The sequence below is a fragment of the Bubalus bubalis genome, chromosome 7, assembly GCF_019923935.1.
Source record: "Bubalus bubalis isolate 160015118507 breed Murrah chromosome 7, NDDB_SH_1, whole genome shotgun sequence".
NCBI classification, from domain to species: Eukaryota; Metazoa; Chordata; class Mammalia; order Artiodactyla; family Bovidae; genus Bubalus; species Bubalus bubalis.
In genome coordinates this window covers 55,869,342-55,885,296 of record NC_059163.1, presented here as the reverse complement: position 1 = coordinate 55,885,296, position 15,955 = coordinate 55,869,342, and the positions used below count along the sequence as shown (strand labels likewise).

Here is a 15,955-nt window from a genome sequence, read left to right as displayed (position 1 = left end):
CTTATGTCTGATCTTTCACAGCTCTTTGTTACCCATAGCAAGCACACTGTTCAATTAATAACATCCCCTCCTAGACTATTTCTTATTTCATAGACATTCTTTCTCCTCGATTTGGTTGTAAATAACCTGCACACAGAGCAGCCATGCATCTGGTTAATCTGGTTGCAGGGAATAGAAACCCAGTCAAATTGCTTAAAGTAAACATAAGAGCCTGTCCTAAGGCTACTCGTTGAATTGGGAAAAAAAGAGTCGGGGCAGGGAAGGGGGAAGGTGGGCTAGAGACGGGCCACCCTCTCTCAGCATCTGTGTCTCTCTGCCTCATTCCTTCTATCCAGGCCAGTCTCTGCTATCTTTCTGTGTTCACATGCACACTTTCTGCTTCCTCATACCAGCAGCATCCGCACAACCTAAGACAGCCAGCCATTCACTCCTCCCCCAGCCTATTCTCCTCTGCCCCTTTCTGCTTCAACCTTCACTCTAAGTCTCTAAGCTCAACTTTTCCCATGGGAGAGATGATCACCACAAAGCCTTGGCTTTTAGAGCCAAAACCCAAGGTTACAAGTGTTGAGCCACCTATGGAATGTCTGCTCTTTGTCAGAAGCCTACCCTGGTCCAACCCACTGAAGCCAAGGAGGCTGCAGTTCAGGACAATGCCACCAGGCAGCAGGAGCTGTCAAAAGAGACTATTCTTTAGGAAAGAAAAGTGTGGGTAGAGCAGGCAATGAGCCACATCTCCAGCCCACAGTGTCATTATCGATGTCCTCACCACAGTCCCAAGCCAAATGCTGAGCACATAATAAACTGACCAACCAATATGGGGGAAGAGTCATTCACCAACTGCCACTATGCCTCTGACAGCGTACCAAGCACCTCAATCACCTGGGACATCGTTTCATCAACTATCAGATGGGACCATCTTCACCAACCTTCAGGAGTACTGTAAGGTCCTACAGGGTAATCTTTCTAAAAATGCTTTGAAAAATATACATGCCAATCAAAAATAATACTGTTGCCTCTCAGATAAAATCCTCTCATACGGTAGAAGTTTCACATAGTTTTCCGGTCCTTTCTCTTTTCCCATTTCACACGATATGGAATCCAGCAATTGCTATTATTTGAAAGCACAATCCCAACTATTACCACTATACGTTCATACCTTCATGGCTCACTCAAATGATGATTAAGAAAATTCATTCATTATTATCAAAAAGACAACAAATAACAACTGTTGGTGAGGGTGAGGAGACAAGGGAACCGTCATGCATTTGTCGGGTGGAAATGTAAATTTATGCAGCCACTACTGAATGTAGTACAAAGGTTCTCCAAAAAATTAAAAATAGAGCTACCATATGATCCAGCAATTTCACTCTTAGGTATTTATCCAAAGAAAACAAAAACACTAATTAGAAAAGATATATGTATCACTGTGTTCATTGCAGCAACTTTTATAATAGCCAGGATATGGAAGCAACCTAAGTGCAATCAATAGATGAATGAATAAAGATGATGCAGTGTGTGTGTGTGTGTGTGTGTATGAATATTACTCAGTCATAAACAAAACAATGAAATCTTGCCATTTACCACAACATAGGTGGATCTAGAGGGTATTATGCTAAGTGAACTAAGTCAGGGAAAGACAAGTGTTGCATGGTTTCACCTATATGTAGAATCTATAAAACAAGTGAACAAACATAACAAAACAGAAACAGTGTCATAAATACAGAGAACAAACAGGTGGTTGCCAGTGGGAATTGGTGTGGGGAGGGTAGAGAAATAGGTGATGAAGATTAAAAGGTATGAACTTTCAGTTGCAAAATACATGAGTCTTGTATATGAAATGTACAGTGAGGCAAACATAGTCAATAATTATGCAATAACTTTGTATGTGGACAGAGGGTAACTAGACATTATGCTGATCATTTTGAAATATTTAGAAATATCGAATCACTATGTTCTGTAACAGAAACTAACATACTCTTATAGGTTAATTATACTTCAAAACAAACAAACTCAGAAAGAAGATGAGATCAGTGGTTACCAGAGGTGGGGTGTTGGGGAGAGGGTGAAGGTAATCAAAAGATACAAATGTCCAGTTATAAGATAAATAAATACTAGGGATGTCATGCACAACATGATAAATATAATTATGTTTATATATGAAATGTTAGAAGAGTAAATCTCAACAGTTCTCATCATAAGGAAAAAATTTTTTTCTGTTTCTTTAATTTTGTATCTATATGAGTTGATGAATGTTGACTAAACTTAATATGGTAATTTTTCATGATGGAAGTCAAATCACTATGTCATATGTCATAATGCCATATGTCAATTATAGCTCAATAAAACTGGAAGAAAAAATAAAGAGAAAATTCATTTCACTCAGAAGTGTAAAAAAAGAATGCACACATTTTTCACTGTGTACATTTAAAGACACTGCATCTAAAAGGTGCCCTGTATAATTTTCATTATATTACAAATGACAAGAAGTATGTATGAAATTCCTAAGCAGGACACAGGTTTTCTGACTCCTGTGTGGCCTTCTCCCCAGAGACGTGCCACTGAGCATTTCCAAAGTGCTGTAAGCAGAAAATCAGAGCTATGAGGGCCCCAGTTTTTGCGACCCCATGTACTCTAGTCCTCCAGGCTCCTCTGTCCATGAACTTCTCTGGGCAAGAACACTGCAGTGGGTAGCCATTTCCTTCTCCATGGGATCTTCCTGACCTAGGGACTAAACCCAGGTCTCCTGCATTGCAGGCAGATTCTTTACTGCCAGAGCCACCTTGGAAGCCCTTTAGAGCCCAGAGGCCCCATTTTTAAAATAAAGGCTCAGAGGAGGAAAAATAATAAAATGGCCCATCTCAACCCCCCTGCAATCCAATTCTCCTAACTTCTATAGCTTTTTTCCTATAATCATTTTACCAGTTGCCAAACATTAAAGGGTGGAAGGAGTGGGGGTGAAGGATGGACACCAGTGACCACAGCCAAGTTCTCAAAAACAAGTTATGAGAACCTGAGCCACCCTTTGCAGGATTCAAGTATGGGTTTATGGGAGAGAAAAACAAAAGAAAACAAAGCTCAAGATCTGTACAGTCTTGGCTTTATCATGAACAACAACAACAAACAAAAATTTACCAACTGACGGCCACATGCTAGGCAGGATGCTGAGGGCTCCTCAGAGGATGAAGAGTCTCAGCCCTCCAAAAGTGTATTTGTCTTTACCCTCGGGCATCTGTTGCTCATTGCTGACAAGTGTAGTCAGTCATTCAACAGCTGGCCCTGGGTGGAGCAAAGAAATTAGCTTCCACCTTGCTAAAAAGTCAACTCAGCTGGCCAAAGTGCAGGTATCAGGTAAACGGAAAAACAAAAACAAAACCTCGGAAAGGAGCTGGGTGAGACACCGCTGCAAGAGGCAGAACTGCAGAGACTAATGCACAGCACCCGCTGAGCGCCCAACCCCAATCAAGGCTCCTCCCGCTCCGAGTGGCGAGGGGCTGCGGATCAAACGATCCTGCATCCTGGGAAAGGCAATTTCAGTTCTCGGGGTGTCGTGATGTGGGGGCTGCACAAAGGTGGGCGGCGGGTTCGGGATCTGCAGCCCTGGAATGGAGAAGCAGAGTGGAGACCTAGAGGTTTGTGCGATAATGGGGAGGGAGGTGGGCAGGGCGAGAGCGCAGAGACCGAACAGTCACACTGCGGCGTAAAAAGAGCCGTGGGGATCCCACCGAGGACACCAATTTCGGGGCTCTGCAGCCGCGAAGGGGTCTGAGAGGGCGCCGAAGACAGTGCAGGGAGAAGGGTTCGCCAGGGACCAGGCACAACAGCCAGACATTCCTGGGGGAAGGGGTGGGACGGGCATCTCTTCCCCGACACACACAGACACACACTCACACCGCCCCACTCTCGGCTGGCTCCGAGTCGCCTCCGCGCGCGCTCCGCACTCAGCCCGGCGCTGCGGCGGCCACTTACCCTCGGCGCGGGACCGGATCTCCGACACGGTCCTCCGCATGGTGGGCATCGCAGCAGCCGCCGCAGGTGGGTCCTTAAACCAGACCCTGCACCTGTCACGGCGCCGCGCGGGCGGGGAATCTGCCTTCCCTGCGCCGAGGGATCAGCAGCCGCGCGGGCCCTGCCGGCCACCCAGGGCAGCGCCTCTGCCGGGAGAGGCCCTCGCACACCTGCGGAAGGAGGAAGAGACCACAAAGGTGGCAGTGTCCGCAGCGCCCAGCGAGATCTGCCAGCAGCCGCGCAGGGGGCGGCTCGGCGAGGGGCGGAGCTCGGGGCCCTGCGCTGGCGCCGGGGGAGGGGTCGTCGGGGCGCGCGCTCACTCGCTCCCGCGGCAGCGCGGCGGGGAAGGCGGGAGAAGGGTAGGGTGAGACCTGGCGGAGCCTCTTGTCGCCCCGCCCCGCTTTGGACTGTACCACCTGCGGGGTCGGACCAGGGAGCTGAGGGTTTACTCCACCCCGGGCGCCCTCTTTCCACCCCGAGACTTCGGCTCTTCCTGTCCTTCCTTAGTAGCTTTCAGATTTTTCCAAGCCTTGGCCAAAGAGAAAGGCTGCTCTGGCTCCTTCATCCTTGCAAATCCTCTTCTGCCACCCTCTGGTTTAAATAGCAGTGGGGTCGCCCGTGGTCCGGAGAGGGGGTTTGGGTCTGAGTCGGCAGGAGAGAGGCTAAAGGCGAGAAAGGAATTGGGCGCACATGGCTAACCTCCAACCTGAGCGTTGGAAGGGGTCTGCGTGCTCGCCGCCTGGGTAGAATTTTAGCCTCCCTCACCGCCAGCAGCCCTCGCGGCCCGAGTCGCACCTGCTCTGTCGTCTGGTTCGCAAGCAACAGGCTCTGAGGCCGGGGTCCCTGGGCGCTGATGGCTCCTCCTCCCTACGGTGCTCCGGGCCGGCCTGCCAGTGGCCCGGTGCCTCTCCCTAATGCGTATTCTGCAGCCTGACAAAGCTCTGGACTGGCATAAAATCCAACTATTGGGCCAGGTGCTTCAAAAAAGGACTTTTTTGGTTTGAGTTTTTTTTTTTTTTAGTCAAACCTTAAGGAAGTTGGGAGCAGTCGTTTTACCAAAAAAAGGGAAGAGGCATCCAAGTATACAATCCATGAGTACATTAAATTGTATTTTGCTCCATATTCTAGAAATCATCAACTCAGTGGACATGAGTTTGAGTAAGCCCCAGGAGATAGTGAAGGACAGGGAAGCCTGGCATGCTGCAGTCTATGGGGTTGCAAATCATCAGACACGACTTAGCAACTGAACAAATCCTAGAAATAATCGTAACCTCATTACCTTTTATTTTGTATACAGAGATCTATATTAACAAGTTATCAAAAGAAGTGTGATATTTATTGCTGATTTCATCTTTTAGATGTAAGGTTTTGTACAGATCCTGGTGAGCAGCTAAAATGGCAAGAAAGGAATAAATTGTTAGAAGCTCCTTGCCCTCTTCTTCCAGCACTGGGTGGAAGAGGGCTTTACATGGAGTACTCTACTGTAAATTACTTTCAGGTCCTGAAGGGAGATATCTGGAAAGGTCTAAACAGAGATATAAGTGATTATTCCCAAGCCTCAAGAAAAAAGAAAATAAAACTCTGCTCATAGCATCATATCTCTATTTGTGGTATTTTTTCTGCCTCCTGCAGGTAGCATTTGCTAATCAGAGGCCTACCTCTCATTAATTCTGAATCAGGCAGTCAACGCATATTTGTGAAGAACTCATTCTAGTTGTTACTCTGATTCAGAGACTGGGGTTAAAACAAAGAAAATATAATTCCAGTGTTTATGAAACATTGCAGGGTAGAGCAGGACTCAAAGGTGTCTTTTTCAGTGATGGTGTTGATCTGCAAGTATGGTCTTCTAAAAGTAAGAAATGAGCACACAGCCTTTTTAGGACAGTTAACACGGGCCCTTCTTACTCTTTCCAGGTCCAAGATCTTGTATAAAGGCGACTCCCCCTGTCTCAGTGAACACAAATCTGAAAAAATTTGAAAAGGTAAGTACAACAAGGGAATAGTTTAAAAAAAAAAAAAAAGAAAAATCAATTCTAGAAGTTAGTGAACATAAACCTGAGAAAAGGCAGTGCTTTTGTGATTACTGATTTAGGTGTAATTTTATATAAAGCCAGAACCAGTTTTAGTCAAAAATAGTCCACAGCAACATAATAGTATTTGATTTATGAGCAATAACCTTTGTAATTCCTGTGGACCACCAAATTAAGTTCAGTTCTTATTTGTAAATAAGTTCCAGAGATTATCTGTGTTTTCTGTAGAACAATCTGTTTTATATATGTCTGTGTGTATGTGTGCTTCCTCTTAACAACCCATAAGCAAAGTCGATACAGGAAATAAGTCTTTCATACAGAGAGGAACATTGCATGACCTGGTCAATAGCTTACCGTGTGTCTTTTCCCAAGTTATGCTATCACTTTACCCATAATAGCAAGATTACCCTACCTAACTCATTTCTGTACAATTCATTTCTGATTACTAGACATTATACATGTTTTTATTGGTTCACAACCCTGAGTGAAGTTCAATATTGTACTAATGGCATATTTGTGTATGTGCATTCAGCCGCTCAGTCATGTCCAACTCTTTGTGACCCCATGGATTGCAGCATGACAGGCCTCCCTGTCCCTCACCATCTCCTGGAGTTTGCCTAAGTTCATGTCCATTGCATTGGTGATGCCATCCAGCCATCTCGTCCTCTAATGTCTTTTTCTCCTTCTGTCTTCAATCTTTCCCAGCAGTGGGGTCTTTTCCAATGAATCAGCTCTTTGCTCACTTCATTTGCTCAGTTCAGTTCATTTGCTCAGTCATGTCCAACTCTTTGTGATCCCATGGACTGAAGCACACGAGGCTTCCCTGTCCATCACCAACTCCCAGAGCTTACTCAAACTCATGTCCTCTGAGTCAGTGATGCCATCCAACCATCTCATCCTCTGTCGTCCCCTTCTCCTGCCTTCAATCTTTCACAACATCAGGGTCTTTTCAAATGAGTCAGTTCTTCACATCAGGTGGGCAAAATATTGGAGTTTCAGCTTCAGCATCAGTCCTTCCAATGAATATTCAGGATTGATTTTCTTTAGAATTGACTGGTTTGATCTCCTTGCTGTCCAAGGGACTCTCAAGAGTCTTCTCCAACACCACAGTTCAAAAGCATCAATTCTTTGGCACTCAGCTTTCTTTATGGTCCAACTCTCACATCCATACATGACTACTGGAAAAGCCATAGCTTTGACTAGACAGACCTTTGTGGTAAAGTAATGTCTCTGCTTTTTAGTATGCTATCTAGGTTGGTCATAACTTTTCTTCCAAGGAGCAAGTGTCTTTTAATTTCATGGCTGCAGTCACCATCTGCAGTGATTTAAGAAACCAAGAAAAGAAAATCTGTCACTGTTTCCATTGTTTCCCCATCTATTTACCATGAAGTGATGGGACCAGATGCCATGATCTTAGTTTTCGAATGTTGAGTTTTAAGCCAGCTTTTTCACTCTCCTCTTTCACCTTCATCAAGAGGCTTCTTAGTGCCTCTTCACTTTTTGCCATAAAGGTGTTTTCATCTGCATGTCTGAGGTTATTGATATTTCTCCCAGCAATCTTGATTCCAGATTGTGCTTCCTCCAGTCTGGCATTTCTTATGATATACTCTGCATAAAAGTTAAATAAGCAAAGTGACAGTATACAGCCTTGACATACTCCTTTCCCAATTTGGAACCAGTCTGTTGTTCCATGTCCAGTTCTAACTGTTGCTTCTTGACCTGCATGCAGGTTGTTCAGGAGGCAGGTCAGGTGGTGTATTCCCATCTCTTTAAGAATTTTCCACTTTGTTGTGATCCACACAGTCAAACACTTTGGCGTACTCAATAAAGCAGAAGTAGATGTTTTTCTGAAACTCTCTTGCTTTTTCTTTAATCCAATGGATGTTGGCAGTTTGATCTCTGGTTCCTCTGCCTTTTCTAAATCCAGTTTGAACATCTGGAAGTTCTCCATTCATGTACTGTTCAAGCCTAGTTTGGAGAATTTTGAGCATTACTTGGTTAGTGTGTGAGATGAATGCAATTGTGCAGTAGTTTGAACATTCTTTGGCATTGCCTTTCTTTGGAATTGGAATGAAACTGGATCTTCAGTTTCAGCATCAGTCCTTGTATTCAGGGTTGATTTCCTTTAAGATTGACTGGTTTGATCTCCTTGCTGTCAAAGGGACTCTCAGGAGTCTTTTCCAGCACCACATTTCGAAGGCATGAGTTCTTTGATGCTCTACCTTCTTTGCGGTCTGTCTTTCACAATGGAAAATCGCCACTGGAAAGCCATAGCCTTGATTATATGAATCTTTGTCAGCAGAGTGATGTCTCTGCTTTTCAGCACACTGTCTTGGTTTGTCATAGTTTTCCCGCCAAAAAGATGTTCTTAGGAACACCGAGAATTAAGGATTTGCCCTACTTGGGAGGAACTCATAACTAACTAGGCAACAGAGGCATGCTCACTAACTTATACTTCATAATATACCTAAAAGTGCTTTGGGAACTCATGGCCTGAAGGTAGTTGGAGATGTTCCTGTGAACCCTGCTTCAGATTGAGAAGGAGGAATGCAAAGTTGAATACTATACTACCATGGAATATAGATGCTGGACAGGGCTGGCTGTTATACTCTAAATCCTTTTGGAAAAATACAAAATAATTGGGTAAATTAGACTTAACATTTAGATAATTATTTCTTTTTTGGGATATTAGTTCTAGAAGGTCTTGTAGGTCTTCACAGAACCGTTCAACTTCAGCTTATTCAGCGTTACTGGTTGGGGCACAGACTTGGATTACCATGATATTGAACGGTTTGCCTTGGAAACGAACCGAGATCATTCTGTTGTTTTTTGAGATTGCATCCAAGTACTGCATTTTGGAGTCTTTTGTTGACTATGATGGCTACTCCATTTCTTCTAAGGGATTCTTGCCCACAGTAGTAGATATAATGGTCATCTGAGTTAAAGTCACCTATTCCAGTCCATTTTAGTTTGCTGATTCCTAAAATGTCAACGATCACTCTTGCCATCTACTGTTCAACCACTTCCAATTTGCCTTGATTCATGGACCTAACATTCCAGGCTCTATGCAATATTGCTTTTTACAGCATTGGACCTTGCTTCTATCACCAGTCACATCCACAGCTGGGTGTTGTTTTTGCTTTTGCTCCATCTCTTCATTCTTGGAGAAGACTCTTGAGAGTCCCTTGGACAGCAGGGAGATCCGACCAGTCCATCCTAAAAGAAATCAGTCCTGAATATTCATTGGAAGGACTGATGTTGAAGCTGAAACTCTAATACTTTGGCCACTTGATGCGAAGAACTGACTCGTTGGAAAAGACCCTGATGCTGGAAAAGATTGAAGGCGGGAAAAGAAGGGGATGACAGAGGATGAGATAGTTGGTTGGCATCACTGACTCAATGGACATGAGTTTGAGTAAACTCTGGGAGTTGGTGTGGACAGGGAGGCCTGGTGTGCTACAGTCCATGGGGTTGCAAAAAGTCAGACATGACTGAGCAACTGAACTGAATTATTTCTTTTACTTTAAAAATAAAATAAAATAAAAATGGAGGTTAAGATATATCACAAAGTTCTGTCTAGTCAGAAACCACCTGATTATTGTAAGAAAATATCTTGTTACCTTTGGTACATAGTTGATATATTGATTCACTGGATGGTGAAGATATTATTATGGTTAAGATATTATTATGATATTATTATGGCATGGTTAAGATATTGTGTTAATTGGAATTTATGTTATTGGACTTGTAAGCCCTTTTTCTCAAAGCTTCCCATCTTGATTGCTGTTTTTCTGTCACCATCCCTTACATGCACCAATAGCCCTCCAATGCACTAATATGTTCTTTAAGCACAGTTTTAAAAATATGTCTTACTTCAAGCCATGTTTCATCTCCATCTCTGCTGCTCTTATACAGGCCACAATCATCACACACCTATAGTAGTCTCCTACTGATTTCCTTGCTTTTACTTGTCACCCATTCATAGTTATTATTTTAAAACAAATGAATTAAAATTTTTAATTCCTTTGAATTATTTGACACAAATGAATTTATGTCATGTCTTCAGACTTCAGTGTCTTCCAATAGCATTTGGAATGAAACTCAGGCCTTGCCTGCCTCTCAGGCTCATCTCTTTCTACCTCTTATTTGGTCATCTGGGCTCAGATTATTCAGTTCCTGCCCCCCTCCTTCTAGCCCCACCGCAGCTGGTATTGAACATGTTCCCCAGTGCCAGCCACCACCACATTGCCTTAGTCTGTTTTCCTCATAGCACTTATCTCTGAAGTTTTCTTGTTTGTTGGTTTCCCTGCTTATGATAAATAGGTGTTGCTCTATTGTCTTATTTATCACACTTTGTCTAACTGTAAGAACACTGCCTGTCATGTGGCTCTGGATCAATAAATATTTGTGGAATGAATGAATGTGCTGGAAAATGTGTATACTGTGAATGACCTGGTTCCCTAACATTGGAGACTGGAAATAAGTCAAAGAAGAGGTAGTATTTTATTTGAATAGGTAATAAATTATACCCTTCATAAGCATATATACTGGAATACATTACTTTGTCATGAAATGATTTAGAACATATTTGCTCTGACGTACTTGACGCCAGAAAACGTTTCTGAATACTATATTGACTTTTGTTAAAAGCAAGTGATCAAAATTTTAAAACAGTAGACTGATTGGAGTAGCTTGTTCTTGCTGGACTGAGTAACAAAACCCATATAACACTAAGATGTACATTACTCCTGTTTAAATGAAATAAAATTTAAAATATAAATTTGTTTTATATAAAAAGACTCAATAGAAAAAATTTTTGAATATTCTCTGGTACACTTAAATTAGTGTTTGATTCACACATAATTTTTTGGGAAAAAAACATTTACTGAATTTTTTCTCAAAAAGTAAATGAGCATTCAAGACAAAACAGGCCTTGTATTGAGATCTTGAATTCAAGCTTATTTCAAACTGATAAGAGGTTGATTAAATGGCCTGAATTCTACTTTAAAAATTTCTATCTTTCAAGAGCCAGGAAGTGAAAATTAATGTTTAATTTAGGAGTAGTGTTTCTTTTCCAAAAGTTAACAAACAAATTTCCAATAATGCTGAGCGTTTATAAAATATTATTGTCAAATATACTTCATTGATAATACATTTAGAGTGGCATTTTCATAAATTCTGACATTTTTATTTATTTATTTTTTTCTGACATTTTTAAAAAGCAGCTTTATTGAAGTGTAATTGACCCACAAGGAGCTTAATATGTTTAAAGTGTAGAATTTGACAAGTTTGAGCATACATATGGACACCTATGAAGCCATCACCACATTCAAGTTAATAAACATATCCATTACTTCCAGAAATTTCCTACTGCCCCTTGGTATGGTTGTTATGTATAACTAGAGATATATGCACGCTTTGTCTTCATGCATTCAGCGCAGTTAATTGAGTGCCCACCATGTTCTAGATACTGAGCTGGGTATTTAAGATTGAATGGTCAGCTAAACCAATAGGTTCTAGATCCAAGAAAACTTATGATCAAATAATTATGTTCAGTTCAGCTCAGTCACTCAGTCGTGTCCAACTCTTTGCGACCCCACAGACCGCAGCACGCCAGTCCTCCCTATCCATCACCAACTCCTGGAGTCCACCCAAACCCATGTCCATTGAGTTGGTGATGCCATCCAACCATCTCATCCTCTGTCGTCCCCTTCTCCTCCTGCCTTCAGTCTTTCCCAGCATCAGGGTCTTTTCAAATGAGTCAGCTCTTCGCATCAGGTGGCCAAAGTATTAGAGTTTCAGCTTCAACATCAGTCCTTTCAATGAACACCCAGCACTCAATTCCTTTAGGATGGACTGGTTGGATCTCCTTGCAGTCCAAGGGACTCTCAAGAGTCTTCTTCAACACCACAGTTCAAAAGCATCAATTCTTCGGCACTCAGCTTTCTTTATACCCCAACTCTCACATCCATACATGACCACTGGAAAAACCATAGCCTTGACTAGACGGACCTTTGTTGACAAAGTAATGTCCCTGCTTTTTAATATGCTGTCTAGGTTGGTCATAAGTTTTCTTCCAAGGAGTAAGCGTCTTTTAATTTCATGGCTGCAATCACCATCTGCAGTGATTTTGGAGCCCCCCAAAATAAAGTCTGCCACTGTTTCCACTGTTTCCCCATCTATGTACTTTTGTTATATATCTGAAAATATACATAAAATTTTTGTTTTTACTGGATGTTATGGTTTTTATCTTGAAAATGGTGTCATATTTCTTATGTGAAAAGGATAGCCAATGAAGACAAGAGGTTTTATTATAATTTATTTTTTTGATAGTTACCAGAAAGTCAATATCAGAAGTGAAAAAACTCCTAGGAAAATCTCAATTTCTTTTTCTTGCCATGTCATATTAGGTGTTATTTCAAGGGAGGAAAGGTGATAATAATGAAGTAAAAGTATTGAAAGTTAGGAATGTTTACTAAAATTTGAATATAGCTATAAATGAGATAATTATGATTATGTAATATAATTTTTAGTTCCATCACTTTTAATTTGGAAAGAATGCCAGCCTTAAATAAGATGGTTTCCTGATGAATTGAAAGAAGCCATAGCTTTCAAATATGAAATATTATATTTGCCAATTGTACTTGGGCTTCTTGGATGATATATCCTCTGCTCAGGTTCATGACTCACTGCAGTGTTTAGTAGATATATTGGAAAATCACAATGTTGTTGTTGTTTTCCCTCTGACCCTAAAAATTCTCAGAAACAACATTTGCTGGAAAGAGGAATCGTTTATCACTGTAGTTTCTTGCCAACTCTGAACTGTGAGGAAATCTACCAAATGGAGAAAGAATCAATAGTTAACCTAGGATTATATTTTGGTATTCATCCCAAAGGGAGAAGCCAGGGGGGAAAACACTGTAAAGAAAACGCATAAAGAAGGTAAACCAGCTGTAGATTCAGGGCTTGTGGCAGCTGAACACATCAGAGGCAAGAGCACAATGAGCCTGTACCAAGGCTGAGCGCAGAGGCTTGGACCGCTTGGGGAAATCTGCTTGCTTCTTCCAGCCCTGAAATGTCAGCCCCTCTTCTCTGCCTGTGTTCTCTTATCTATTTTTCATTTTGTCTGACCTCTTGAAAGTTGACCTTTGCCTGTTAAATGGAACCTCTTTTTTCCTGCTCCTAATCCATTCTATTCTAACTCCAGCTTGCCTCCTAGGCTTTTAGCAGCTTTATATCATCTAATTGAAGCAGCGACGATCTGTTGCCTACATAGCCCTTCAAAGTTTGCAATGCTTATTGCTTTGATCCTGTGACTAGATCTGGCATCTTTTGGCTTCTCCTCAGTTGCACTTTGTGTGTGTGTGTGTTAATTTCTGTTGTACAGAAAAGTGATTCTGTTATATACATATATCTATGTTTATATATATATATCTTTTAAAAAATATTTTTTCATTATGGCTTATCACAGGATATTGATTGTAGTTCCCTGTACTATATAGTACAGGTAGGACCTTGTGGTTTACCTGTTCTATACATAATAGCTTATATCAGCTACTCCTAGCCTCTCTCTCCATCCCTCCCCAACCTCCTCCCGCTTGGCAACCACAAATTTGTTCTCTCTCTCCAGGAGTCTCCTGACTCACTCCTGATCTGATCTAAAATAACAGTGAAAGAGGAAAAGGGAAACCTGTAGGTTGAGAAATACTGTGAAATAAATTTGAATCTGAGGGAGAAATATCAATAACTTCAGAAATGCAGATGACACCACCCTTTTTATGGCAGAAGGTGAAGAGGAACTAGGGAGCCTCTTGATGAAGATGAGAGAGAAAAAGCTGGCTTAAAACTCAACATTCAAAAAACAAAGACCATGGCATCCAGTCCCATCACTTCTTGGCAAATAGATGGGGAAATAATGGAAACAGTGACACATTTTCTTTTCTTGGGCTCCAAAATCAATGCAGATGTGACTGCAGCAATGAAATTAAAAGATGCTTGCTCCTTGGAAGAAAAGCTATGACCAACCTAGACAGCATATTAAAAAGCAGAGACATTACTTTGCCAACAAAGGTCCATCTAGTCAAGGCTATGGTTTTTCCAGTAGTCACGTATGGATGTGAGTGTTGGACTATAAAGAAAGATGAGTGCCAAAGAGTTGATGCTTTTGAACTGTAGTGTTGGAGAAGATTCTTGAGAGTCCCTTGGACAGCAAGGAGATCAAACCAGTCAACTCTAAAGGAAATCAACCGTGAATATTAATTGGAGGGACTGATGCTGAGGCTGAAACTCCAATACTTTGGCCACCTGATGCGAAGAGCCAACTCATTAGAAAAGATCCTAATGCTGGGAAAGGTTGAGTGCTGGAGGAGAAGGGGGTGACAGAGAATGAGGTGGTTGGGTGGCATCACTGACTCAATGGAGATGAGTTTGAGCAGGCTCTGGGAATTGGTGATGGACAGGGAAGCCTGGTGTGCTGCACTCCTTGGTGTTGCAAAGAGTCAGACATGACTGAGCTACTGAGCAACAGCAAATGGAAACCAAAATTATGGAGGACCATGCAAATAAGCAGAGGTGTTGGAATGAATCATCTGTTGGTGCTCAGTTGCTAGTCGTGCCCAACTCTTTGCAACCCCCTGGGACTGTAGCTCTCCAGACTTCTCTGTCCGTGGGATTTTCAAGGCAAGAATACTGGACTGGGTAGCCATTTCCTCCTCCAGGGGATCGTCCCAACCCAGAATTGAACATGCATCTCCTGCATTGGTAGGTGAACTCTTTACCACTGAGCCACCTGGAAAGCCCCATCAAGCTGAAGGGGAGGCAGGTAAATTTAATTTTTATTTAGGCAGCAGTGTACCTATGTTTTTTTTCAAATTGTGTTTTTAAATATTTATAAGGAAAAAGAAATAGAGTTTGCCTCATTTTAAAAAACAGACTTGATGGAGTAGCTTTTAAATTCTGGAGCTTAGCAAAGAATTTATTAAATACTAATTGAACATAATATTGAATTGAGCACAGTAGAAACTAGACATTAATTTGATAATGTAGTAACTTAGGTATTAAGCTGACTTTTTGTTTGAAAGAAATAAAATGTAAACATTTATATACCAACATATTGGACAACCTAGAAAAAGTGGATAAATTCATAACATAAATACCACTTACCAAGACTGAATCATAATAAAATAGAAATCTGAACAAACTGATTATTAGCAAGAAAGATTGAATCAATAATCAAAAACCTCCAAACAATCAAAAGTTCAGTACCAAACAGCAAGGCTGGTGAATTTTACCAAATATTCGAAAAAGCACTGATACCAATTCTTCTCAAACTCTTCCAAAATATAAAAGAGGGAGACTCTTCTACACATATTTTATGAAGCCAAAGTTCAGTTCATTTCAGTCGCTCAGTCATGTCCAACTATTTGCGACCCCATGGACTGCAGCACGCCAGGCCTCCCTGTGCATCACCAACCCCGAGAGTTTACCGAAACTCATGTCCATTGAGTCGTTGATGCCATGCAACCATCTCATCCTCTGCGGTCCCCTTCTCCTGCCTTCAATCTTTCCCAGCATCAGGGTCTTTTCAAATGAGCCAGCTCTTCGCATCAGTTGGTCAAAGTATTAGAGTTTCAGATTCAGCATCAGTCCTTCCAGTGAACACTCAGGACTGATCTCCTCTAGGATGGACTGGTTGGATTTTGCAGTCCAAGGGACTCTCAAGAGGCTTCTTCCACACTACAGTTCAAAAGCATCAATTCTTCGGCACTCAGCTTTCTTCATAGTCCAACTCTCACATCCATACATGACCACTGGAAAAACCATAGCCTTGACTTGACAGACCTTTGTTGGCAAAGTAATGTCTCTGCTTTTGAATATGCTATCTAGGTTGGTCATAACTTTTCTTCCAAGGAGTAAGCGTC

The 15,955-nt window shown here is 41.8% G+C and overlaps 1 protein-coding gene across 5 annotated transcripts in view; it reads right to left on the bottom strand.

Annotated features, from left to right (window-relative positions):
- The window catches only part of ATP8A1 (ATPase phospholipid transporting 8A1), a 235,296-nt gene extending 230,966 nt beyond the window's left edge, over positions 1–4,330 (bottom strand). For 4 of the 5 annotated variants that reach the window (XM_025290107.3, XM_025290109.3, XM_025290108.3 and 1 more), the window contains exon 1: positions 3,967–4,330. In XM_025290107.3, the coding sequence (XP_025145892.1) occupies positions 3,967–4,015 (49 nt within the window). In that variant the 5' untranslated portion in view covers positions 4,016–4,330. Of the gene's footprint in view, positions 1–3,132; positions 3,164–3,966 lie in introns of those variants that run through there. The other variant, XM_044945924.2, reaches the window with a different exon arrangement.
- Positions 4,331–15,955: the final 11,625 nt, after the last annotated feature.